At 39.5% G+C, this 26106-nt stretch overlaps 1 protein-coding gene across 2 annotated transcripts in view; it reads right to left on the minus strand.

Moving 5' to 3' along the window:
- The window catches only part of zeb1a (zinc finger E-box binding homeobox 1a), a 36408-nt gene extending 10620 nt beyond the window's left edge, over positions 1-25788 (minus strand). Inside the window, exons 1-7 of one of the 2 annotated variants that reach the window (XM_079818839.1) lie at positions 25633-25788; positions 18530-18691; positions 14935-14982; positions 12242-12382; positions 11948-12150; positions 11711-11816; positions 2380-4007 (exon numbers count right to left, since the gene is read on the minus strand). In XM_079818839.1, coding sequence (XP_079674965.1) covers positions 2380-4007; positions 11711-11816; positions 11948-12150; positions 12242-12382; positions 14935-14982; positions 18530-18691; positions 25633-25690 — 2346 coding nt within the window. In that variant the 5' untranslated portion in view covers positions 25691-25788. Of the gene's footprint in view, positions 1-2379; positions 4008-11710; positions 11817-11947; positions 12151-12241; positions 12383-14934; positions 14983-18529; positions 18692-24372; positions 24671-25632 lie in introns of those variants that run through there. The other variant, XM_079818840.1, reaches the window with a different exon arrangement.
- Positions 25789-26106: the final 318 nt, after the last annotated feature.

Below are 26106 nucleotides of genomic sequence, written 5' to 3' on the forward strand. Positions count from 1 at the left end.
ATGCAGTCATCCAATTGCAAGGCATAAACAGGTTTGCGTGGATATGTACAAAAATGTGGTTTCTGTGAGAGAACAAATAAGGATGGTAAATATACATACACAGTTAAGAACTGTATAACTATACTTATAAGTTACATTTGTATAATGTAACCGTAAACCAGAGCGTATTGTGCCATATATAGGCGCTAAAGGCAGCTGCATTAAAAGGAGCGGAGCTGCCGCTGCTAACAAGCGGTGTCCGGTTACAAAAGTGTGTGCGCCGCTTTAACGTTAGCACTGCAGTGCGCTCTGTATAACAATTGTTAATATGCCGATCAGACCTGATACATATTTCCATCAACATACATTACAAGCAAATATTTGCTATAAACGAATAAACATTGTTGATAACAAAATAACTGAATGATTATTCAAATAGGTGAGCATTACGCTATTGTATGTTGACACAAAAATACTTCTGAGGTGACATCAACTGAATTACGCGATGACACACTCTGAAACACATCTACAATGACAATAACTATTATTACTTACGGAGTTATTAACGCACAGAAATACCACACAAGGAAAAACAGACTTTTGAGGAATAAACAAGCCAGGAAAACTCAGTATAACTCTGTTACTGGACGCTGCTGAGATGAAAACTCTCTGCGCATGCACCAGACAAGTCTGAACAAGTTGATGCGCACATGCGCGAGGCAGAGAATTTTGTACAGTGCCATCGAGTATTAAAACCGGTTAAAACGCGAAAAGCGAAGCTTGAATTTACGGGTATGTCCCTCTTTGGCTAATGTACTTTCAAGATGGAGGGGCAACATGGCGACCACCGTTAGATCCCATTACCTTATGTATTTTCAATGGCATATTATAAACTTACGAGAATACTTTATTACTTGAAAGAAGTAAATATACATTAATGAGCACATATATTTTTGAAAGAACTAAGTGTTTTTAGCTAAGAATAGACTAAAAAAGTTACACAGTGTAGCTTTAACAATGCAGAAGTCTTCACTTTTGATCAATTCAATGTCTTTGCTGAATTTATTTAGCTTTGTATATATAATTTAATATATATTTATTCTGTATTTGTAAATATTTTTAGAATTTAAAATATTCATAACTTTTCTGAGCTTTATTGAAAATCAGGTTACACTTTATTTTAAAGGATTAGTTCATCCCAAAATGAAAATTTCCTGATAATTTACTCACCCCAATGCCATCCAAGATGTTCATGTCTTTCTTTCTTAAGTTTTTTGAAGAAAACATTCCAGGATTTTTCATCATATAATGCTTTTTGGTCCAAATCAATGCAGTTTCAAAGCGCTTCGATGGGCTCCAGAGGTTCTGCATGATCCCAGATAAGGAATAGGGTCTTATCTAGCAAAACGATCAGCCATTTTAAAATTAAAATTAAAATGAATATACTTTTTAACCTAAATTGTTCATCTTGCGCAGCTCTGCGAGGTGCTGAGGATGACGTAATCACGTTGGAAAGGTCACGCTAGACGAAGGCAGTACCGCCCCCGTGTTTACAAGCGCTCGTGTGAAGAAGACTAATACAAACGTCCTTTAGCAAAAAAAAAAAAGGTAAAACAACGATATCTGACGATTTTGAAGTTGAAAATTTAGTGTTTTTGGTAAATGCCGTTTGTATTAGTCTTCGCACAAGCGCTTGTAAACATGGGGGCGGTACTTCTGCCTACGTCTAGCGTGACCTTTCCAACGTGATTACATCATCCTTAGAGCCTCGCAGAGCTGCGCAAGATGAACAATTTAGGTTAAAAAGTATATTGTTTTGCTAGATAAGACCCTATTCCTCATCTGGGATCACGCAGAGCCTCTGAAGCCCATCGAAGCGCTTTGAAACTGCATTGATTTGGACCTTCAGCATTTTGGTTGCAATTGAAAAGCATTATATGATGAACAATCCTGGAATGTTTTCTTCAAAAAACGTATTTTCTTTTCGACTGAAGAAAGAAAGACATGAACATCTTGGATGGCATTTTCATTTTGGAAATTTTCATTTTGGGGTGAACTAATCCTTTAAGGTGTCCTTGTTTCAGTGTACATTTATATATTTAAGTACTGAGTAATATTAATTAACAACATGTACTTACTATAGGGTTTGGTTTACAGTTAGATGCATGCAATTATGCATAATTTACAGTTATTACACAAGTACATGTAACATTTGTAACAAGGACACTGTAAAATAAAGTAATACCGAAAATCATATAGGCTTATGTTACATGGGAATAAATGACCTTTTAGGGTGTATCAGTGTTAAACTTTTACTTAATTACACAATTATTCATATTCATAACAGCCCTAATTGTGACCGCTCTATTTTACAATTAATTAAAATGTTTTTGGACTTACCTCTTGTTTGTTTTTCGGGATGCTTGCAGCCTGGAGCAATATCCTTTTAGAGCGCATCCTCATGTACCACTTGCTGACCGCCTCTAGAGGTAACTTGACTGTCTTGGCAACCTGTGACAGCTGCTCGTCAGTGGGCTCTGGATTCTGACTATAGGCTTTCAGAAGAGGAAGGAGGCGTTCTGCTGCTCCGCTCTTATCCTTATCCAGTAGAGAGGTGAGAGAGATCGTTGTAGGCGACGCTTTGGCGTCACTGTCTTGAGACTCTGCGAGCTTCCGTTTACTCTGGGAGCTGTCACAAAGCAGACATGACGCATAGTTATGGAAGTTATCTCCACAGGCGACGCCACAGTGAACCGTTCCAGAGTGTGAGACCGCATCAGTTGTTGCTGTTGTTTTTTTCCCTTCCTCTTTATTTCCATCTGTCTGCATCTCTTCTTTCTCTCCTTCACTCTGCGTATCGGTCTCGATCTTGGACGGGGAGTCTGGTTCGGTTTTGATCTTGATTTGTGGTGGTGCAGTCAGTTTTTGTTGTTCACAATTATCCTCCAGCGAACTGGTATTTTCATTTGTCTCCTTTCTGTCTGCTGGTGGAGTGTTTGTAGTCTTGTCTGGGGTTGATTTAATCTCCATGCCCTGCATGTTGGGATTGGCGACAGGTATTTGTCGAACCACGAGGCTCTGCGACCCATCGGCCCTCCTCACGAGTAGTAAAGTTTGCTGGGTGAGCTTAGGTTGTGCCGCTCGAGCTTGGACCAACCTGGCGGCCTGCGCAGGGGTTATCTTGATGATAGACGGTGGTTTGCTTTGGATTGGTTTAATGATGTTTACCTGTGTTGGTTTAGGTGTACCTGATGTTTGGGTTTCAGTCGAGTTTGACTGTACCGAATTAAGCGTGACCACGTTTGGCTGTACGACGTTAGATGCTGTAGGTTTTGCTTGCGCCATACCGGTTTGCGCCACGTTGGATTGCGTTGTGTTTACTTTCACTCCCTTGAGTTGTGTGTCTAGCTGGGGGTTGTAGTTGATGATAATTTTGGTATTTCCGTCCTGTCCCACAACCGGTAGCGAGATGGCAGAGATCACATGGGGCTGTGCCTGCTGTGGCTGCAACACGACCGCTTGTCCCTGCGTCTGCGTCGGCACTTGGCCTATGATTTTAGCAGTTGTTCCGTTTGCATTACCGCTAGTCAACAGCTGCCTGCCATCCATCGCAGCATTCAGCGCGTTCTGTAAGTCACTAAGGTTGATGCTGATTGGCTGGACAAGCCCGACCGTGGGCAGGACCAAGGTTTGGACGACGCCTTGCGAAGCCACGACTCCGTTGGTATTTGCGCCAGATATTGTTGGTGTTGCTGGTGCAGATTTGGGTTGGTGTTCAACAGGCTCCTGTTTGATCTGTTTCAGGGGGAGCTGCTCTTGCAAAGGCTTGTTGATAATTTCCACCTTCTCCCTCAGAAGGATTTGTGTCGGGCGAGAAATGGTAAGAGTCGTTTTCACTCCAGGTGCGCGAGGCAGGCCGTTTACCGTTTTGTTCACGCTCGCACACTTCTTACTGCTGATGTGAGAGCTGTAGGACCCCGAGTGAGAGAAACGCTTCCGACAATTAGAGCATTCATACGGCTTCTCTCCTGTAAAAACACAAGAGATAAAAAAGCTTATGGTTTAGAAAAGAATATGTAGTCTGTTTAAAAATAAGTTTGAACTTTCTGTTCATCAAAGAACCGTGAAAAAGTTGTATCATAAGAGGAGGTCGACCGATTCATCGGTTTTGCCGATTAATCGGCACCGATAGCTGATTAGTGGAACAATCGGTTATCTGCAAAAATCCATAACAATAGTTTTTCTAGGTTGCATCTGCTTACACAGTATGAGAGCATTGAGAAGGGTCTGCTGGCATTATATAGCATGAGAGCGGCCTCTAGAGGCCAAATAAAACTATCACTGACGTTTTTATATTGACACGAGGCTGCATGCTGCATGGAGAGCGCTGACACATCAGATGTGCGTTTAAAACCCAGACAGGGAAACGGTATGAATACAGAACACTACAGTACATGTTGCCAAATCATAAAGTAATTAATTTGTTGACTAGATGCTGCATTAGCAGGGAAAGAACAGCAGTGTGTGTGTACTTTGTCGTCGAGGCTGAGAGGACGCTAACATTAACAGTACCTCAAGAAGTTAAAACAAAGTAGCAAACTGTATCTTCAAGCAGCCGACAGAAATATAAACAAATCAGAAACGCATTTGATTTCAATACATATTTTGTTATTTTGAATAGATAATCATCAAGTGTTCTAAAAAAGCATAACTGTTTGGATATATGAAATGGTAACACTTTACAACAAGATTCCATTTGTAGCTTTATCTAAGGTTAATAAATGCTGTAGAAGTATTTTTATTGAGTTTGAATTTTTTATCTGTTAACCTTAGTTAATGCACTGAACTAACATGAATGATCAAGGTTCAATTGTATTGCTCAAATATCAATACATGCTGTAAAATGTATATTGTGCATAGTTCATGTAAGCTAGCTAATACAACCTTGTTAACAAATGGGACTTGAAACGTGTTACCTATAAAATTTACATGTTTATAGGTTTTAGCTGAAGAAACATTTATTTATAATATTAATGTTTAAATTATTTTCTGTAGAATTTGTTCTGTTAGATCTTATTTTATATATATTCATATTTACATATATTCATATTTACATATGTTTTTCATTTAGAACATTTTCATGGTTTCAGCACTGTTTTATTTAGAGTGTTATGGTTTATTTTTATTTTTATTTTTTATCCAGTATCCATTTAAAAAACTATCGGTTGATTAATCGGTTATCGGCAAGTGCGGTCCAACCTAGTTATCGGTATTGGTAAAATCCACTATCGGTCGACCTCTAATCATAAGCAGCACAACTGTCTTCAACATTGATGATAATAAAAAAATATATATTTCCTTAAAGGGTTAGTTCACCCAAAAATGAAAATTCTGTCATTAATTACTCACCCTCATGTCGTTGGACACCCGTAAGTCCTCCGTTCATATTCGGAACACAAATGGAGATATTTTAGTTGAAAGCTGATGGCTGAGAAAGGCTTCAGATAGGCCTCCATTGGCATTCAGTACATTGACACTCACAAGATCCATGAAAGGCACTTAAAACGTCGTTACAAAGTCTATCTCACCACAGTGGCTCTACAATAATCTTACGATGCGACGACAATAGTTTTTGTGCGAAAAAAAAATCAAAATAACACCTTTATCCAACTTGTTCTCGACTTCCGTGTGTGCCTCCACGACGCATGCGCGAGAATATGACGTAGCGCCGGTGTTCGGGAATCGATGAAATACACACTTAAGCCCCATTTTGAGCACTACGCCGAGACCTAAAGCACGATCAATGTAGAATCCAACAGCTTAGACACGCGCGTCTTCCTCTGCTCGTAAACAAATCGCTTCTGGGTCATATGTCCGAACACCGGCGCTACGTCATATTCTCGCGCATGCGTCGTGGAGGCACACACGGAAGTCGAGAACAAGTTGGATAAAGGTGTTATTTAGATTTTTTTTTGCGCACAAAAACTATAGTCGTCGCATTGTATGATTATTGTAGAGCCACTGTGGTGAGATAGACTTTGTAACGACGTTTTAAGTGCCTTTCATGGATCTTGGAAGTGTCAATGTACTGAATGCCAATGGAGGCCTGTGTGAAGCCTTTCTCAGCCATCAGCTTTCAACTAAAATATCTTCATTTGTGTTCCGAATATGAACGGAGGTCTTACGGGTGTCCAACGACATGAGGGTGAGTAATTAATGACAGAATTTTCATTTTTGGGTGAACTAACCCTTTAAGGACCAAATCAGCATATTAGAATTTATATTTATTATATAAAAAAATGTCCTGGCTCTTCCAAGATTAATAATGGCAGTGAATGGCTGTTTCTGTTTTGAAGTCCATAAAAGTGCATCTATCTATCATATAACTGCTCCACACGGCTCCGGGGGGTTAATAAATGCCTTCTGAAGCAAAGCGATGCATTTTTGTGTAAGAAAAATATCCATATTGAAAACTTAATAAACTGTACTGACTGGCGTTCCAGTGTATAACGTAGGACACAGGCAGAGGATAGAGTAAAACAAAACTTGGTACTTGAGAACTAGCATATTCTCCCCATAGCGTCCTACGTAGGGCTGTACGATTAATCGAAACCGAAATTCAGAACCTCTAACCGACGTATTTTTTCCATGTCGGTTATTTCGGTTTAGTCACGTGACTCCGCCCCGTCAGTCACATCAAGTGCAGTTTGCAGGTACACAGAGAGAGATGCAGGAGCAGTAATCTTTGTTTATAGATGCCCAGAATTAGGGCTGGGCCGATAAACGAGATCATATCGAAACGCGATAAAATTCATGTCGATAACGATGATAAGCTCTGGACATTTTTACTCGATATCAGACATCCCAACCTGAAAAAAGTCATTTCAGGGAGGTATCCCGAAGACCCTGTCTCGCATGCGAACTCTTGCTCGCTCTAGATTGCGGGAGAATTTAAAGGAGCTGTATGTAGGACTGTGGCCAAAACTGGTACTGCAATCACTTTCAAATTACTGTAGACCGGTGTATCCCCTCTCCCCCTCCCCTGACTCGAGGTTGCCAGCTAGGCTGCAGGATCCAGCAGGAACGTAGGCTGCTACACGGAGCTTTCAATGGCAAGTGACGTGTCGTACACAGTAAGATTTTTTTCTTTCTGTTAATTATGTTTATACTTCAAGAGCGATGTTTTGTGAAGTAATTATGAATCGCAAAAATTTACTAATGGCGATTAGCCAAATATAATCGTAAATATGAACGCTCGTATGTGACAGTACATTCCCACATGAAAAAATACTATAGTAAAATTACAGCAAAGCTAAATAACATTAGCAATGGTCATACAGGTCCACTTGCAGCATGTTTTGTCCACTATATATGCGAAGAACGAATGAGGAATAATTTTTACTGTGGTAACGTTAGGCTACAGTCTCAAATACGTTTTCACATTGCCATATATAGGCGTGCTAATGTTGTTTTCCTCAGCGTCCCAGCATAATGACAGAGAAACGGGCTCTGATAATGCATTACTAATGTTAGCAATGACGACTCGCCGTTTTTATTTACCAAACAATTCCTTAACGTAACCTTTTCAATTCAATGACCCACCTCCTCCATCTGCGCTAACCTAACGTTACTTTGCACAAACATGCATAACTTTGTTCGACTGTCATGAATATTTGAAATGTCCATTTACATTAAGTACAAGTTAGCCAACCTTGGATGAACCTTACCTGGCTGTCCAGGAGAAAATTAGCAACGTTGGCATCAGTCTTCAAATTATTCTCCGTTTTCAGCCGTCTCCATCTTTCAAAGGCATCTCTTATACAAATCCTTGTTTTATCTCGGACACTGTCACGACGTTTTTATGATTCATAACGAGGCCGTTTAGGTTTCGTAAAGTTAGACATTGTTTATCCAAAAAGTTTGTAGCTGCAGCTGTGGTAACTAGAGCAGAGCTGGCAACCCGAATGCAGAAACACTACTGACTTTGTGATTGGTAGATAGGTGGAGGGTGGCGCTTCAGGCATGACACAACATGTCAACATCAACATCAGTTGAGGGCTGCAACTTCACTTTTAAAATGACAATATCTTGGCCTGACAACTGTTGTCAGTGATATAAGTATTTGAAATTAACATGATTTCTTAATGTCTAGTGACATATCAGGGCCATTTTATGATTAATTGAAATACATTTCTTACATACAGTTCCTTTAACTAACTAATTAGCGGACATCAGGGAGCCGCTATCAATATGCGGGAGACTCCCGGAGCTTCCGGGAGACTTGGGATGTCTGCGATATAGATTAACTTACCCATTTGCGGAACATAAATATACGCGACAACAGCCAGTCAGAGCCAGTCAGCGTGCAGCTTTTAATGTGCTCAATCAAAAGTACACAAGTGGAAATAAGTGGATGCGGCGGCAAACGTTAATTCAAAAGTGAAACTAACCTTGAGTCATCATCCAAAGACGATGAATTTGTTGATAAAAGGTAGCACGAATTGTTACTCATTTGAACCGCGTCACACAGACAATATCCGCCCTGGTTAAAGTCCAAACGGCCGCGCGCTCACTCAGCGCGAGCTCATTGGAAGAGATCCACTCTGAACATTCACGCGAACTCTAAAGCGCGTTGTGAGATCCAGAAGCGCGTGCATTCAACGAAAAACACAAATGTCTCGGTGATAAGCTAGTTTAATGCCAGATGTAATAGCACTGACAAACAGGAGAAACAATGTGTGCAATGATACAGTCAGAAGGCTTTTCCATCTGATCCATAATTTACCATGAATTTACTGATGTAACACTAACTGCACCGTATGGTACTGTGGCAGAAATGTGGGATATTCATATAGAATTATATTATATTATTATTATTGATGTAGACATGTATTACATGTATTAAAGGAGTAATGGAATATTATTACAGTATTTTTTGTGATTGAGCTATAGAATTTGTGCATTTATGCTAAATGTTTTTAGGCTAGGTCTACTGTTTTTTCATACAAATACCATAGAAACCATATAGATACATTTGACCAAGGCGAAGAGCTATATGCATGTTTTTAACTGTGGTTATCATGATCTAAATCTATGATACTATGGAAGACCAATGCTTCATTTTAATAAAAATCATAATATATAATATATTTTCATAATATATTTTACCATATAAAAATGAGGTAGTTACAATTTTTACAGATGTCCGTGTTTTTGTTAATGCAAATAAATTTACATCTGCATCCTCCTAACTCAAGCAACTACTAGTGTCAACTCACTGTCAAATGTGCATATTACAAAACATGTAATATTATTAATACTGCAGCTGAAGATAAATGCCAAAGTCAGGCGACACAAACCTGTTTCATGACTAGAAACAATATCACCTATTAGAACAGAAACTAAAACATAATTTTTTTTTATTAAGAAATGACTGGAAAAGAGTAAGTAATTAACTTTTTTCACAAGTAAAAATGTTTGTCATATTCTGACAATAAAGAGTAGTTTAAAACCACAATTAACAGTCTGGTTTGTACAACCTTCACTTAGGAGCAAAAATCTGCCTTTAAATTTGAAAGAAAGAAATAATATCGTGATAATTATCGATATCGACTGATATGAAAAGATTTTATCGAAATCAATTTTTGGCCATATCGCCCAGCCCTACCCAGAATCACTATAGTAACTGCATGTTTTACACAGTTTATACAGGTAAGTTAATTGCCGTACTTATAGCATACACGCTGCCACACACACACAGACTGCGTTTAAACGCTGCATCCGAAACGCTGATTCGTTGACAACATTCAAAAGTCAACAAAAAAACGAATCTCTTCCGTGAGCACCTAACCTCTTAAAATGTAAAAAAAAAAAAACATAAAATTCCTCTTTCTTCCCTTTCCCCTCCCTACTCTAGCCTGTGCTACACTGAGAAATGTACACGGACTAAGTATTTCAGGCACTTGTTGCGCTCACTCGACTCTTCTTGACCAATCGCTTATTGTACCCCCAAGTTGTAAATCGCTTTGGATAAAAGCGTCTGCTAAATGCATAAATGTAAATGTAAAGGCTTGAACATTTAAAGCGATTGTGCACTATTCAAAAACAACAATATGGAAAACTTCTCCATTCAGTGCTCAGCTTTTTTCTGTGACACAGAGAGCCGAGCCGTGTCGCTTCTCTGACAACGCACGCGCACGCCCTGAAGGCAGATCTCTTTCACCTACGTCCTCACAAAGCTTTGTCATTTGTATGTGTTTTAAGGCCTGCCAGTTTCCATAATAAAGCGATTTTAGACCATCAGATGTGTATTATGTCGAACTAATGCCTGATATATTGTGACAAATGAACACTCAGACAGAAGCTCGCACATCACGTGAAGATCGCGCGCAGAGAGCAGCACAGAAACGCAGTGTCAACGCTGTCCTGTGACTAAAGTAAAGTCACTAAAGTAGCTTAGAAACTCAACCGTTATAGGCATATATTTTATACCTTTGAAGTACAAACCACAGCTCCATAATGAATAGAGACGGTATGAGTAATTCACACACAAAATCACTCTCTCATTAATGCATTCAAATAAATGTAATGTAGGCCAGCTGTGCTAATTTATCTGTATCTGATGTACAACAAGCAGAAATCTGGCCCATAGACAATAACTGCTGAAAGTGAACCGTTCCCTTCAAGTATTTTAAAATCACAAAGAAATTCACTTTTTCATTAGAAAAAAAAATTCCACCTTTTAAAGGTAGAAAATATTTACAGTAAAAACATTATCAGGAACTTACTCAAAAACCTTATGAGGGTAAAATGTTCAATTAATCAAGGTTTTTATTTTTGGTCCAATCGTTACAGCCCTAGCCCTACATCATATGCTGGAATGCCAGTCTCTCACGAACACGCATATGACAGTTAGTTAAAGTTTGTAAAGTTTTAAATATGGATATTTGTCTTGCACAAATACATCGCTTTGCTTCAGAAGGCCTTTATTAAGCCCCCGGAGCCGTGTGGAGCACTTTTATGATGGCTAGATGCACTTTTATGGACTTCAAAACAGATCAGCCATTCACTGTATTATAATGCTTGAAAGAGCCAGGACATTTTTCAATATAAATCCAATTGTATTTGTCTGAAAGAAGAAAGTCATATACACCTAGGATGACTTGAGGGAGAGTAAATCATGGGCTAATTTTCATTTTTGGGTGAACTATCCCTTTAAAATCGTAAAATTGCATATTTCAGATTCATTAACCTTATTAAGGTTATTATGGAAGCCCTCAGATAATTTTTTTTTTTTAACTATTACACAATTGCAACTTTATCTTACAATGTAACTTTATTTATTTATTTAATACTTTATCTCATAATTACCTCTTACTCGTAAATATATCTCCTGTCACATTTTTAGATGTTTCCCTCAGACGCTTAAACTAAACTAGGTGGAAATGCCTGCGACTGCACAAAGATCATAAATATTAAATGAGGCACTTATCGTTCAATTCATAATTGGTCGTCAATTCTCTATAACAATATAACTGTATACAATTTGCTAAAATGGTTAACCCTTCTCTGGAACAGGGCTTCATAACCTAGGGTTAAAACTGGTGCCAAACATTTACCCTTATCCTAGTGTTGACTTAAAATTGGGTAGGTTTAACCTGGATTTACAAAGACATTAACTAGGGTTATATCAGAATAATTTCTGTACTTAAGTTGTGCTGTGGCAACTGACCGCTGTGGATGCGCAGGTGCTCCTTCAGGTGATGTTTGTATTTGAAGGCCTTGGAGCATTCTGTACACTTAAACTTTCTGTTTCCACCCGACTGAGAAATAGTCCGCTGAGAAAAGAGACAGGAAAAAGTTTGTTTCTTCAAAGTAGTTTGAGTCAACATGTGACTGTGAACAAAAGCTCTGTGTCACTTCCTCCAGAGAGGTGTGAACACCATGAAGGTGTGAGTGCTGCTTGTACCTGCTCTCGGATGTGTCTGTGTGCGGTCATGTGACGGACGAGCTGCGTGCGGTAGGTGAAGGTGTAGCTACAGAGGGAACAGCAGTAGTTGTCCTCGCCCTTTTCATGCCGTAGTTTGATGTGCTCCTTCAGCGACGTATGACGCTTGTAACCGCGGGAACAGTGAGGACAGGTGTGCAGTTGGGAGAATGCATCAGGAGTACCTGACAGAGAGAGTCGTAATCAATCTATGCATTCAACTGTAGAGGAAAAGCTGATAGCAATTAAAGGATAGACCAAAAACTGGATTGGTACCGTTCTCATCGTGCACCCCTCGCTCCGGCGTCCTCTGATGCTCCTCCTGCGCGTCTGAGTAAACCGGTTCAGTTTCCGTCTGCTTTTCCTCACCGGCCACTTCATTATCAGCACCATCTTCCTCATCAGTGACACACTCCTCTTTCAAACACACACAGGCAGATTAGATCAACTAAAACACACACAAATACTCTTCTCAGCTTCTCCTTCAGTTTCAAGTATATTTGCATTTAAGATTTAAGGCATTTTAAGACCTTTTAAAGATGTGCTTCTTATTAGTATCTTATTATCCTAAATGTTTAGATTTTTATAACGCACATTAGCTTAATTTCGATCCACCGGCTGAAAATGAAATTTCACTCTCTGACAGTAGGTGGCGCTTATAGGGGTACAGCAGAAATAAAGAGGTTACCCTGGTAAACGCGATGATTTTGCAGATATGATATAATCACCATCAGGTAAATATTGTAATAATTCATCAATAGTAGATCATAAACAGTAGATTGGCATAAATACGCGGTATTCACTGAAACTGCAAGCCCGTAGAATGCACAACAGCCCCCTAGTTTTTACTTTGAAACACGCAGCGCTCACAAATAAATCATAGCCTTTTGAGGTTTAATATTCACCTTAAGCCATATCGTTCTTGGCTTCCTGTTTTTCTGTCTTTTAAAATGTGGTCCTCATGAAATGATAATTAAAGGGTTAGTTCACCCAAAAATGAAAATTCTGTCATTAATTACTCACCCTCATGTCGTTGGACACCCGTCAGACCTCCGTTCATATTCGGAACACAAATGAAGATATTTTAGTTGAAAGCTGATGGCTGAGAAAGGCTTCAGATAGGCCTCCATTGGCATTCAGTACATTGACACTTCCAAGATCCATGAAAGGCACTTAAAACGTCGTTACAAAGTCCATCTCACCACAGTGGCTCTACAATAATTTTACGATGCGACGACAATAGTTTTTGTGCGCAAAAAAAAATCAAAATAACACCTTTATCCAACTTGTTATTGCCTTCCGTGTGTGCCTCCACGACGCATGCGCGAGAATATGACGTAGTGCCGGCATTCGGGAATCCATGAAATGCACACTTAAGCCCCATTTTGAGAACTACTCCGAGACCTAAAGCACGATCAATGTAGAATCCAACAGCTTAGATGCGCGTCTTCCTCTCCTTGTAAACAAATCGCTTCTGGGTCATGTGTCCGAGCGCCGGATCTGCGTCATATTCTCGCGCATGCGTCGTGGAGGCACACACGGAAGGCAATAACAAGTTGGATAAAGGTGTTATTTTGATTTTTTTTTGCGCACAAAAACTATTGTCGTCGCATCGTAAAATTATTGTAGAGCCACTGTGGTGAGATGGACTTTGTAACGACGTTTTAAGTGCCTTTCATGGATCTTGGAAGTGTCAATGTACTGAATGCCAATGGAGGCCTATCTGAAGCCTTTCTCAGCCATCAGCTTTCAACTAAAATATCTTCATTTGTGTTCCGAATATGAACGGAGGTCTGACGGGTGTCCAACGACATGAGGGTGAGTAATTAATGACAGAATTTTCATTTTTGGGTGAACTAACCCTTTAAGGCTTTTCTTATCCCATTTAAGATATTTAAGACCTTTTTTAAAGCCTTAAATTTGATACAACTGAATTTAAGAGCCGCGGGACACAGAAAAAAACAACCTGACTGTGGCCTTAAAGAGACAGTTCACGCAACAAAGAAAATTCTGTCATTTACTCGCCCTCAAGTTGTTCCAAACCTGTAGGAATTTATTTCTTCTGCTGAACACAAAATAAGATTTTGAAGAATGTTGGTAACCAGACAGTTGATGGTAGCCATCAGCTTCCTTAGTAGGGAAAAAAACACCATGAAAGTCAATGGCTACCGTCAACTGTCTGGTTACCGACATTCTTTAAAGTATCTTCTTTTGAGTTCAACAGAACAAAGAATTTCATACAGGTTTGGAACAATTTAAGGGTGTGTAAATGATGACAGAATTTTCATTTTTGGGTGAACTATGCCTTTAAGTGAAACACACATTGGTTGAAATGAAACGGAAGGACATACACTTAACACAGAATTTGTATGTTGGACGGTAACACAGCAGTTTTATAATACTACAGTGTATTAATATTTGACCGGGAAGTGGGCCAGTAAGGCCCACGCCTATGTGCTATGGAGGCCCATAAGGACCAGGTGACGCATTACGAATGAATAACGACCTGAGAGAGAGAAATGAGCTCACACACACCTGATCCAGCTATAGCTGTCCTGTCTTAGGGCTGGAATACACTTTCAGAGTGTATTCTGAAAATGGTTACATGCACTAAACGACTGAGGATCACACTACCAGGCTCTCAAGTTGTTCCGAACAAACTCACACAAAACGTGCCTCGTTTCTAGGATACGTGACCAAATGAAAACAATGTGTTTTAAAATCGGCTCAAATTATCAAACCTGTTTGATTATCCTCTGACTGGATGGAATCATAGTCTGAAGCTAAAAACTTAGTGCCCATTTTACACTAAACGGTTTTGTGTGAAATCTGTCTCCATCTGCAATTTAACTCCATCTGCTCAAAATTTGCAAACTGGGGCAAAAGTCACATACTGTAATCCAGCCTTTTATACTGGTAAAAGCCTAAGAAATTAATTTAAAAATAAATGTGTGTTGCACTAAACTGACCTTTGACCCTTATTTCTTGTATTAAAGCATCTGGCCCCAGGCTGCCATCTGTTGAAAGAAAAAAACAAATACTAGTATTAACCATTTTTGCAGAACGTAATAGAAAATCATTTTCAATTGTTTCAGGGTTTCTTTTAATGCTGGTATCCAGTTGACATAATTTTTTTGTTCTGACCATGAAACCAAAATATTCTCTTCTTTTTTTTTTACAATAAACTTTAAGAAATGCCACTTCCTGTAGCCAGAACCCATACTCTTATGAATGCAAGAGTTTACCTATGCAGTGATGACTGCGGTCAGGGACGGACTGGGGCTAAAAAACAGCCCTGGACTTTCTCCCAAATAGGCCCATCATCCGGCCATTCGCCCCTAGCCGTGCGCAACAGACACTAGCAAGGATGCACTATGCCACAACAATACTGTCAGACTATCAGACAAGGTTCACAACAAGTGACATCTCAAAACCTATGGCTAGGCCCTATTCATTTTGTCTGTGGAGCTTTCACAAACAACCACCATGTCTTTGCCAATTCCACAATAATAAACACAAATATGAAAGACAAGGAAAAACTGCACTCTGATGGAAGACAGACAGAAAGTGCAAACTAGGGTTTTTTGGTTAAACAAAAATGTAGTCAATTATTTAGCCCCTTCCTTGTATGTTAGCATGTTTACAGTGGTAGCAATACATGCCTGATGTTTTCCCGTTTAATTCAATCCCTTAGTCTTCATTCCACCAGAAAATGTGAGCTCACAACAACCTCTCATATACAACAAAGTGAATGAACGAAATGAAAACCAATGCAATATGATGATGAATGTCCAAAAGATGACACCCACAGATGGGTTTATATGGGGTTAGATACATATTATTTGCTTTTAAACTGTGTGTGTGTGTGTGTGTGTGTGTGTGTGTGTGTGTGTGTGTGAGAGAGAGAGAGAGAGAGAGAGAGAGAGAGAGAGAGATATTTTGGTTAGATGACAGTTGTAGGTTACAGTTTGACAAAAGCACAATGTTTTGTTTTATTGCGAGTGTACACAAATATAAGCAACACTTTGCAGTTTGAATGACAAAATGAAGTATGTATTGTTTATGTTTCCACTGTTCGATCGCGGCATCGCGCCCGCACCTCTCTCTCTCTCTCACACACACACACACACACTGACACACATCACGTCTCTCTCTAACAGTAGTTCCGCATTACATTAATTTTGCAAAATGCAAAATGCAAAATCGCGCAAGTTTTATTTATTTTTATATCGTGTATTCTCCGTGTAAATTCATGCACCGAGCCGTGACACCCGTGCAAATTCGGTTAAAACGAGTAGGTTTTTTTGCACATATCAGCATATAAGTGATCGTATTAGTGCCCCTGCTGTTGGCTGTTCATATTGCGTTATTAGACTTTTTTTTTTTTTTTTTTTTTTGCCGACGGCCGTGTGACGGCCCTCGGTTGGACGGCCGTTCTGGACTTTTCCAGAACGCACAGATTGTCAATCCGTCCCTGACTGCGGTGACCACAAGATTCTGTAGAAAATGTACCAGTAAAGGCTGTGACACACACCAAGCCGATGTCAAATAACTAACGGTGACAAAAGAGGACTGTGTTGTCGCCTCTGCGTCTGGGCCAAAAAGCTGCACTTGAACACAACAAAAGGACTAAAGGCGACAGTCAACTAGCATGTGTGTCCTGTTTCTGTGTGTAGGGAAATAACTCTATATCAGCAGGTATCAATAGTCGATATTCGTCATTCAAAAAGGAAACCGAAATTAGGACTGCAGAAATGCAAACCGTGAACAAAGCAGAGCTTGCTTTATTTTGAATATCAATCATGCTGATCACTTTCTTCATTCTAAGGCTCCGCGAGTTTTCACGTGACTGAAAACTACGGATTGGTGTTTGAAGCGCAATATTAGACCGGAAGCGTAAAATTGACAGTTATTTTCGTCAGTTACGGCTCGTTAGACGTAGCATTTTGCCCGCTTTGAATCAGACACAGAGATAAGGTAGTGTGGTAAGATTACATTTATTTGAATTAATGATCCAGAGAGAGAGAGCTTCGGACCTGCATCTGTGGCTGCGGGGGCGGCATTGATAACAAGTGTCTTATTAATTGATAACGGTTTTATTGCACACCTTCCAGCCAATCAGAATTGAGTATGGTATAAACAGTGATGGGAATAACGGCGTTATAGATAAACGGCATTACTAACAGAATACATTTTTTCAGTAATGAGTAATCAAACGAATTACTGTTTCTCCCGTTACAACACCGTTAGCGTTACTGAGAATAAAATGCGGCTTTACTTTAATTGAGCTCACTGAAGCAGTTTTCATCCGAACAGGCTCTCTGTCAGTCGGACCTGCAACGTTTTTTTTTTCTCTGGTTGGTTGGTTGGTTGGTTGGTTGGTTGGTGGGTGTGTGCGTGCGTGCGTGCGTGCATGCCATGCGTGTTGGGGGTGGGTGGGGTGGTACACATTACTGATGATGATTGGTGGGTGGGAGACAAGGTTGAGGTTGATAGGTTGAGTTCACACACACACACACACACACACACACACACACACACGCGCACACGCACACGCAAATGCACAGCGATGGCAAGTCCAACAACCTTCGCAAACTGGAAGTATAAGCACTACTTTTCCCTCGTTGAGGTGAAAGGTAAGAATGTTTATGTAACGTGCAACTTATGCCCAGGAAGAAAGAGTCTATCCACGTCGGTGGCAAGTAATTCTAATCTAATGAAGCACCACACCGCCACAAAATTAGTGGCTAAAAACCCAAGTGATAACATGAGCTCCACTACCAAAGGAGTAGTATAGTACTGATAATATTTACACAATATTTAAACTATAGTAGGCCTACTGATAATATTTACAATAATGTATTGAACTTGATAGTTGTCTCTCACATTGTCCCACAGCAACATTACAATAGTGTACATTAATGTACAATGTTTTATAATAATAATTTATTCTATTTAGTCCAATTCATTCATTTAACATATTTAATATTGGGGGCATCCAAGTTATTTGACATATTTGAAAGAAAAAAAAAAGTAACACAGTAGTTACTTTCCCTGGCAATTAGTTTATTTTATAATGATGTAACTCAGTTACTAACTCAGATACTATTTGTAAGAAGTAACTAGTAACTATAATTACTTTTTTAAAGTAACGTGCCCAACACTGGGTATAAGTAAAATTATGACAGCATTCTGTCAGCATTCATTCTGCCGCTCGTAAACTAAAGAGCCAATCAGAGTGATCTCTCTAACTGATGGCCCCGATGCCGATTCAAAATGCTGAATCGGGCAAACCGATGTGAGAGAAACTAGCCCGACAGACCCTCAATGACAACCCGACATTGGACAATGGCCGACCTTTGGCTTAGCGCGTAAGAGCCCTAAGGCCATGCTAGAGTAAGATGTTATCTGTCAAAATTCAGATATATATATATACACTTGAAATGTTTAGGCAACAACTGCATCCGTTTCTGAAAACTTGATGTTTCATTTCGAAGCTTTATTAAACTTACCAAAATAAATGCATTAAGTTTCTAATTTCTTGTTTTTAGTTTGTTTGCTTACCGTCCTGCGTGCATGTGTCAGAGAGCTGCCGTGCTGCTTTGAGCTGGAATACTGAGGACTTTTGGTCAGGATCGTCAGCAATACTGTCCTCCTCTACAATGTGCAGTTTGTCTTCATCATCAGAATCTGAGGTCGCCTCCGGCACACTGCTAAAACTCCTCACTACATATGAGAGAGAGAGAGAGAGAGAGAGAGAGAGAGAGAGAGAGAGAGAGAGAGAGAAAGGCCTATTCAGTTAGGATCACAGATGTTCCCAAAGGCAAATTAACAGTGATATTCATACTCTCTTTGAACTATTGGCCATGTTTGATGCTGTTAAAACACGTGCACATATTTGTTTTCAAACAGGACACTTTAAGTGGTGACGTCTCTGTAATCAGTAACAACTGTGATTTTTTTTATTTTTTATTATTACTGTAAACCTAAAACGATGTAAAATTCTTGGGAAAATTCACACAGTCAAACATGCACACACACATCCCTGATGCACAAATATATGTGCATGCATAGAATAAAGGTAAAATTTGTGCCCTAAAGACAGGAAGTGAGATTCGTCTAATTTTAGATCAGTTTCCTGTAGCCCAGAAAAGCTTTCTACCTGCTGTGTGATATCATCAGAGACACGATGGAGAAAGGAAAGACAAGCAGTGTTTAAAAGAGTTTTTAATAGTATGTTAGCGCAGACACACCAATTTTGACATGTGGATCCTTTCTCTAAATCCGAGAGCTCTAGTTTTCAAATTGTGCACAAGTATACGAGGTACTGGAAAACTCATCTCTGACGTGTGTGTGTGTGTGTGCCCACGCACACATGTTGGGATACGAAGAATATTTCCAGATGTGCATGTCAAATCTGTGTTTTTGAATACACACAGATTTAAACGTGCTTTGTTTCTATGGAGCTAATCCAGTTTCTTTTACTGGCAGAATTTGAGGATGTCAACAGGAAGTGATGTAAAAGTGATCTGATTGTGCAAAAAAACAGTTCCCGTTTAAGGTTTCTGTTCTCTGAAATGACCTGTACGGGGTCATTTCACATACCTGTGCATGCTAGAAATATATAACGACGAACGACATGCGTCGTTATTTCTGGTTCTCCAGAAAAAATGGCATTTGGGGGGTAAAATATGTGTTATTTTGGCAGGGCTGCCTGCTAAAATTCGCATTCCTGGGTCTGTATATCACATAATTGGGGTCGCTTCAACCCGCGGACATGGAAAACAACCCGCGGACTTGGCAACACAGTGCAGTTGAGTTGTGTTGAAATTTGACAACTAACGTTATGCGTCGCTCTGTTGCTCTGATTGGTTGTAGGTCTATCCAATTGAGGTCTTTCCTGGTTCGGTTGAAACACTCCCCATAATCACAGCCCAACGGAGCAGTATCAGACTCATATTCTGACTAGAATTGAGTATGATGACGTCAGGCTATGAGAGCAGCATGTGATCATCTCTGAATCAGTATGGTGGACCTTGTCTAGGGTTGGGTACCGTTCACATTTTAATCGGTACTGGTACCCAACGGTACCTTTCGGTACTTTAGGGATGTTTACATCAATAACTGTAAAGAACCTGTAAGTCGTTTATAGAAGTGTTATTGACATTATGCCAGAGCTGCTCTAGTCGCTGTCTGCCATTGTCTGTGATGTTTGTATACTGTAATATTTACTAGTAAATAGAAGGCTACTAGCTACTTAATTTAATTCATCCAAACAACCATATTGTTATTTTTTTCTTTTTAATTTCATTTCTATGAAAAGATTTCCCACAAATTGTGTGTTTCTGGTAATCAAATGAAGACAAAAGACAAAAGATAATTTAATTAAACTTTTTATGTCAAACAAAGTGCTGCACAACTGAGCTTTATATGGTTAAAATTAAAACATGAATTTTTAATTTATTATATATATATATTTTATTATTAAACCTTGCGTATATGGCATTCATTCGCACCGAGACACGCAGGATTCGTATTTAAATAGTCTTTTTGCAGTTTAATATTCACAGACATTAGTCTATATGCATTCTCAGGAACCAATTGATTTAATGTGAATCGGTACTCTGTAGTACCGACGTAATTCGGTCGGTGCCCTTAAAAGTACCGAGTTCGTTACCCAACCCTAATCTTGTCATAAAAAAACAAAAAACAAGATGAAGATTGATGCTTCCTGAACTGTGTGACCTTTCATGGTCAACATAATAGGTCAATTTATTGTTGTTTAACAACATACTGACTGTTCAGCTGACTAAACATCTTTCCGGGGACGTGATCCAGAACCTATACAGTCCGTGCTATTGTAAAGACTGCAAGTCCATCCCTCACAGCCTTGTTTTCATCTGCATAAAATTCAATATGACGTCTAACCTGACTAAGGTCTATTGTATCAGTAGACTTTTAATGTAGCACATGTTAATTATAGGGAAACGAGCAGCATGAACATTCTTCAGAATATCTGCTTTTGTTTTTGCACAGAATAAAGTCATACAGGTTTGGAACGACATGAGGGTGAGTAAATTACGTTTTCATTTTTGGGTGCACATTAAAGGACACACACACTTGTGCTGCCTTCATGGGTGTGTTTATAGTCCACCACCTGAGCGACAGACAGTGTTGGCAGGTGGACCTGTTTCCAGTGTGACCTCATAATCAACACAATCAGGTCACCATGGCAACCTCCATTTCATGTGACATTTCCTGGGATGTGGTGATTTGGCTTGTTATAGAGTGCACCTGCCACCATATGTACACACGCACACACACACACACACACACACACACACACACACAGACGCTTTGACTTCACACAAGAGGGTACCGTTCAGGATCCTCCTGATATTCTAAAGGATAAGCAACTAAGAACAAATTAACCAATAAGTGAATTAACTGTATAAGCACATGGAATTGTGGGTTTCATTGTCTGTGTGTGTGTATTTGTGGCTTTAGCAGCTGTGGTTAAAAGAGGAAGAATGAAAAACTGATAAAAATACTTCATAGAAAATCTAATATCAGCAATAAACGTGCATGTGTGCGTGTGTGTACTAGTATACCCACAATAAAGATTATGTAACATTTTTACAAATACCCATTAAACTGATCAAAAGTATCAGTAAAGCTATTTAATGTTCCAAAAGATTTCTATTTCAAATAAATGCAGTTAGTTTCTGAAAAAAATCAATTTCCATACAAATATGAAGCAGCTCAGCTGTTTTAAACACTATTAGCACTATAATAATACAACAATAATATTTTTGAATGATTGTTTATTACTGATATCAGATTTATCAGATCTTTGTATGTTTATAGTTGAGTGCATAAGTTTGCATACCCTCTTGTCTCGTAAAGAAAACTCATTTAATACAAATATACAAAATAAATAGTACTGGCCTTCAGAAACTATGTAATATATGCATATGCACATATCTGTCACAAAAAAAGTCATAAAGGAAGTTACACACCAAAAGATAACAGAATGATTTCTGTCATTTCAGTTAATATTTTGATAAAAATCTTGCGATAACTTACTTGAACTCAACTGTATAAAATTATTTTTGTGAGCTGTCAAAATCGATTAATCGCATCCAAAATTAAAATTTGTGTTTACATAACGTGTATGTACTGTGTATAATTATTATGTATATATAAAAACACACATATGCATGTTATATTTAAGAAAAAGTTGTTATATTTATATATAATATAAATTATATATATATATACACATACATACACATTATTTACATGCAAATCTTTCTTAAATGTATACGTGTGTGTGTGTGTGTGTGTGTGTGTGTGTGTATTCAAATATACAAAATTATAAACAGTGCAGCACACACGTTATGTAAACAAACTTTTATTTTAGATGCGATTAATCGTGTGTGTGTGTGTGTGTGTATATATATATATGTGTGTATATGTGTGTGTGTGTGTGTGAGTGTGTGTGTGTGTGTTGGGAAATAATCTATTTATATAATCATTTGGGAGCAATGTTCACCTGAGGTTTCTCCCAGGTCTTTAGGTTAATAAGATCCCTAACATACACACACTGTACGAACCAAGTGAGACCAATTAAACACAACTTTCACATCCATGCAAACTTATTCACCAAAATATTTCTGCTTCTTTCGATCACACAAATACAAGTACCTCCCAGTCCCAACCCTCCCCCACCCCAAAAAAAAAAGAGAAAGAGAAAAGACCTCCCCTTCTCCCTGAGAAACTTTCCCCCTGCCGTACAAAGAGGCGGCAAACCACTGGGAGAGATTAGCATGCAAAAAGAGACGCCCAGCAGCCACAAGCCCCCCCACAAACACGGAGAGAAATGTGAAAAGCTCTTTAATGCCCTCACATATCCCTTTTCCATCAACAGGGAAGTGTGAGAAGAGCTCAGTGCTACAGGTGTGCTTTTGTCATGCATACATTCGCAACCATACCTTTACAACACACACTGACACGCATTACAATATACTTCATTGTTATGTCATTTGACATAAGTCATTTGAAAGGTGACTATCTAGAGGGGGAGAGAGATCATATTAATATAAGTAGCCTATAGTTTACTTTATAAACAAGAACATTTAAAGATACGCTATAAATATAGCCCTTAAGATTATAAAACAGCCGGTGAATTCTTAAAAACAAGAATCCAAGAAGAAAAACTAAATGATAACACGTGTGGCTTGTGAGGTCAAGGGTCGAGTGAAAGGGTCAGGAGGAGTGAGCAAGGGAAAAAAGCGCCCTCTTTCAAAGCATGATCTACATGTCATGTTTTCTTGTGATATATTTCTACTATCTGGCTGTTATTTTTTTGTCTTTCTGTATATCACTTGAGATGTAAGTGTAATATGTAAAATGCTCACTTCTTAATCTCATGTGCTCCCTACTAATTTACACATTATGCAGGACTGATAAATCCACACAAATGCAAGCACACGGACACATACAAGACAGCTGAGTAACTGGACCAATGAACACCACAGTGACCTCATTTCCGTGCAGTAACGCCCTTAAGATTGTAAGGCCTCGTGAACATGTCAAGCGCGAGAACCAGCGGCGTGAAGAATGAAAATAAAAGTCACAGCAGCAGCAGCACCACTGCGCGCGCTCCTCCTAGTGCTTACGTCACACCACCCGTTCGTCAAACACAATACATCCATCCGCGCCAAAAACACACACATTCGCTGTGTATTCTCATAAGATTTAATCCTCTGTCATATCGCACAGAACAACCGAAAGATATCACAACATGTTCGATGAGATAAAGTCGCACTATAACGACGAACACGGCGAAGCAGCGCCTCTCTCGACCTGAGGAGACTACCTTTGTTTCCTTACAAAGAAACGTGTGCTGTAAGTTAAATGGTTAGTGTCATAAAACAACGCAAACACTGTTTATATATTATGTTAAAATAGTACAATCACTTAAAAATGCCAATGAAAGCACCTATGTAGGTGTTTCGTCACCTAGCCTACCTGGCTCGTCTCCGACATACGAGAGCAGCCGCCCCGCCCTCACTGCAGCAAATAACGGTCCACACCGCCATTAACGTTACATAAATACCTCACGGAAAAAACGACCTGTTTGACTTCTGACCGGTAATACGACGGACAGCACTTCTAACAACCACCTTATGCACTAAACCCTTCTTTCCCAGTCACTCTACAGCCGCTGAAACGAAACTCAAGCGCGGAAATAAAAATATAAACAAAACAATCTTGTGATCTAGCAACGAGCATACAGCTAAACATGACTCTATAGTAGATGAAAGCAAAATAAAAGAGGCAGTCGAACGATGCGGTCGACATATGCACGTCTGCAATCAAACACCATCTTCTCTCTAACCTACCTGCACAAGTTGCCATTTGCCGTGGGGTGTGCTGGGCGCTTCTCTCGCGCTTCTGTCGGGCAGATCGCCTTTCACACACCGATTCCCTTCCAGCGTCTGTGCAATCACGGCTCTGGACACGCGAGGAGTGTGATGAACGGTAAAAGAGGACATTGGCTCGCTCCGTTGTCTTCTCACCGTTCAGGTAAACACGTTGACGGCTCCTGAGCGTGTTACGTCGCGAGCGGATCCGCGCTCGTTGTCACACGCACGCACAGGAAAAGGTAGCACGGTGCTCATAACTGCACGGGCGGACTATGTTACCGGATTACCGGTAAGGTTATTTAAAGAGAAAGTGACGTCGAACCAGAAGTCAACATCCATCCAGTGCAATATTGGACGTGGAAGTTTAGATAAGAAGTGGATGAAAGCATTAGATGTACTTTTAAAATCATTTAAATAAATCTGTTAGATTATTATTATTTGTTTTGCTTTTATGAGGTAATGGCAAAAGCTATATGTTTAATGAGAAATAAAAAAAAACTTTGAATAATATGTCAGATTATTATTTGCTCTATTAAACAGATATTGTAAACTTTAGAAATAACATTCAGCTAAAGATGGCTCGCAAACCATTCAGGACTGGACGCTCTTAAAGAGACAGTTCACCCCAAATTAATTCTCTCATCATTCGTGTAACAAAAAAAGAGAGATGTTAGGGAGTGACAGGCCTGGTCACCATTCACTTTTATTACATCTTTCAACAATAAAAGGGAATGTTTACTGAAGCTGTCATTCTGCTGAACAGGTTCTAAACATACATGTTTGAAATAACATGTTCAATTATTTTGGGATGAACTGTCCCTTTAAACATTGTATTAGATTTGTGAGCAAATTAGGATGGCGCTACCGTACCGACAACTGTCACTGAAGCCCTCTAGGGATCAGTCATTTAAATGCAATACAAGTTTCTGCTTTATAAGATACTCTCGTTTGGATTGGGTACAGCATTTGATTGACTCTACGCCACTAGTTTCTGATCAGGACAAACGTTAAGACGCGTAATAGTGTTTCCTGCAGTTTAATGCACACGCAGCTGGTGCGTCCTTCCGTATAACGGTCCGGGCAGACTCAGGTATAACGGTGCCCAGTCCGCTCCTATACTCCACAAACTTCATAAGTCGTCATTAAACTAGTCTGAAGATGTCAAAACAAATTTAAAACAACTTTTTTGCCTTTCGTTCTAGTGCGTGCGATCTGATTTCCTCCAGTGGGACTCACCGTTCTTGCGTTGTGGCAGTGTCTGTTTTCTGCGCTGGCACCTGGGGCCATCCGCCATGATTTTTGCGCTGTGTCTAAACGCTGCCTCGCGGATTGAGCCCCCTATCCCCCCTCTATTACCCCCTCCTCCCCATACCAGGCCCCTCTCCGCACCTGGTTTACGACGTTCTGCTTTACGACATAACCTTTATACGCAGTGAGAACCTTTTTTTTTTACTGTCTATGGGCAGCTATCCATTGAAATATGGGGAACATTTTGCATATGTATTGAGCGTTTATTACATTAAGGAGGTACGAGGGGGAAAGCGTTTAGAGAGACATTTACGGGGGTGAAAAAGGGTTGTTGTAATATCGGGAGCGCCCCCGACAGGCTGGGAAGTCTGATGTCGTAATGTAACCCTTTAAATGCAGGTTAAATATCAGCGTAAGTGCACTGCAAATGCAACACGGAGAAAGTTGTGAACATATACGACC

This window comes from Gobio gobio (assembly GCF_949357685.1).
Source record: "Gobio gobio genome assembly, chromosome: 6".
In the NCBI taxonomy this organism is placed as follows: domain Eukaryota; kingdom Metazoa; phylum Chordata; class Actinopteri; order Cypriniformes; family Gobionidae; genus Gobio; species Gobio gobio.